Source organism: Babylonia areolata, chromosome 21 (genome assembly GCF_041734735.1).
Source record: "Babylonia areolata isolate BAREFJ2019XMU chromosome 21, ASM4173473v1, whole genome shotgun sequence".
NCBI classification, from domain to species: domain Eukaryota; kingdom Metazoa; phylum Mollusca; class Gastropoda; order Neogastropoda; family Buccinidae; genus Babylonia; species Babylonia areolata.
In genome coordinates, this window is record NC_134896.1 from 32841169 (window position 1) to 32842658 (window position 1490).

At 52.3% G+C, this 1490-nt stretch overlaps 1 protein-coding gene across 1 annotated transcript in view; it reads left to right on the forward strand.

Moving 5' to 3' along the window:
• The first annotated feature begins 240 nt into the window (after nucleotides 1–240).
• The window catches only part of LOC143295940 (uncharacterized), a 186118-nt gene continuing 184868 nt past the window's right edge, over nucleotides 241–1490 (forward strand). The window contains exon 1 of the mRNA XM_076607637.1: nucleotides 241–1288. Within this exon, the coding sequence (XP_076463752.1) occupies nucleotides 992–1288 (297 nt within the window). The 5' untranslated portion in view covers nucleotides 241–991. The remainder of the gene's footprint in view (nucleotides 1289–1490) is intronic.

The window sequence follows — 1490 nt, forward strand, 5'->3', positions numbered from 1 at the left end:
CGAGTGGTGGGTGTTTGTGGCTGTTCCTCCCAGAGAAGGCGAGACCCCCTTGTGTGTGTGTGTGTGCGTGTGCGTGCTTGCGTGTGTGCGTGCGCGCGCGCGCGTGTGTGTGTGGAGAGATGAAAGAGAGAGAGAGTGAGAGAGATTTTACTAACAGGTTCTGTCTGTTGTGTTTTTTCCTACAGATCGAAGCCTCAACAACAACAGCCTCAGCCTTGGCCTCTACCACCTCTTCCCAGAGGACAAGTACTGTGAACGGATACCATCTCCCCCTCAAAAAAAAAAAAAAAGGTCCAGAAAATATTTTTAAAAGTAAGGTTTTAAGATCCCATATCCATTTTGACGGCCACGGAGGCAGTGATTTGATATCCACTGTGTCCAGGGCTCGGCATCGGAAGGCGGGACCCAGTCCTCTCCTTCCGCCGTCTTTTTTTAACTTAACCCTTTCCCTGATTATAACTGAAGTCGGGTACCCCTCATTCACGTCCAGGTGGAGAGGGTGGAGCTGTGGATTTTGACGTGCCATTCCAAGGGGACACAGCACCGTGTCTTCAGTTGAACCCTGATCACTGGTGAACACTGCAGCAGAGGTCCAACGGCCAACGGACTGATGTCACGGCGCGTCCTTAAGGACTTAACCCCTTAACTGCTGCTGACGATCGAGTATGCTTGACAGTGTGTGGCTGACTTGTTGCCTGAGTGAGATATAAAACAAACAAACAAATTAAGGTTACAAGTCAAGGCATCAGTCACCATTGTTCGTTTGAACTCATCTCTCTTGGGTTTTTTTCCCCCCCACTGCTTGTGTTCATTAAAATCAAATTACACAACACGAAAAAAAAAGCAGTTCTTGAACTCCGGGATTAATGCCACACTCATCTTATTTCACCAATCTTCGGCAGGCAAAAGGTTAATTATAATTAGAAAGAAAATAAAGAAAGAACATATTTTCCTTCCGCCGTGTTGAACACCCATACTGGGATGAGGAACCATGTCTCACGGATACTCGACACCATCATCACCACCACCACCACCACCACCACCACCACCCTCCGACTCCGCCCCCACCACCACCACCACCAACACCATCACTACTACCACCACCACCACCACCACCCAGCCACCACCCGATTGTCCGCCTGGGGATGGGGGCGACCACCACCATCCGACCCCTCCTTCCTCATCTCCTCCCCCATCTCCTCCTCCACCTCCTCCTCCACCTTCTACCCCGCCCGAGTCGGATACCCGTCTGACCCCCCGGGAAAAGGAGCGGTCCAGCTATGTGAAGGTGAGGGTGAGAGTGGAAGGTGTTGGTGTGTGTGTGTGTATGTGTGCGTGTGTGAGATTGGGGGTGTGGGGGGGTATCGTGTGTGTGTGTGTGGGTGGGTGGGTGGAGCTTGGGGGGTAGTTGTGTGTGTGTGTGGGTGAGTGGGTGGGTGGATGGGTGGGGGAGCTTGGGGGGTAGTTGTGTGTGTGGGGTGTGGGGGGTT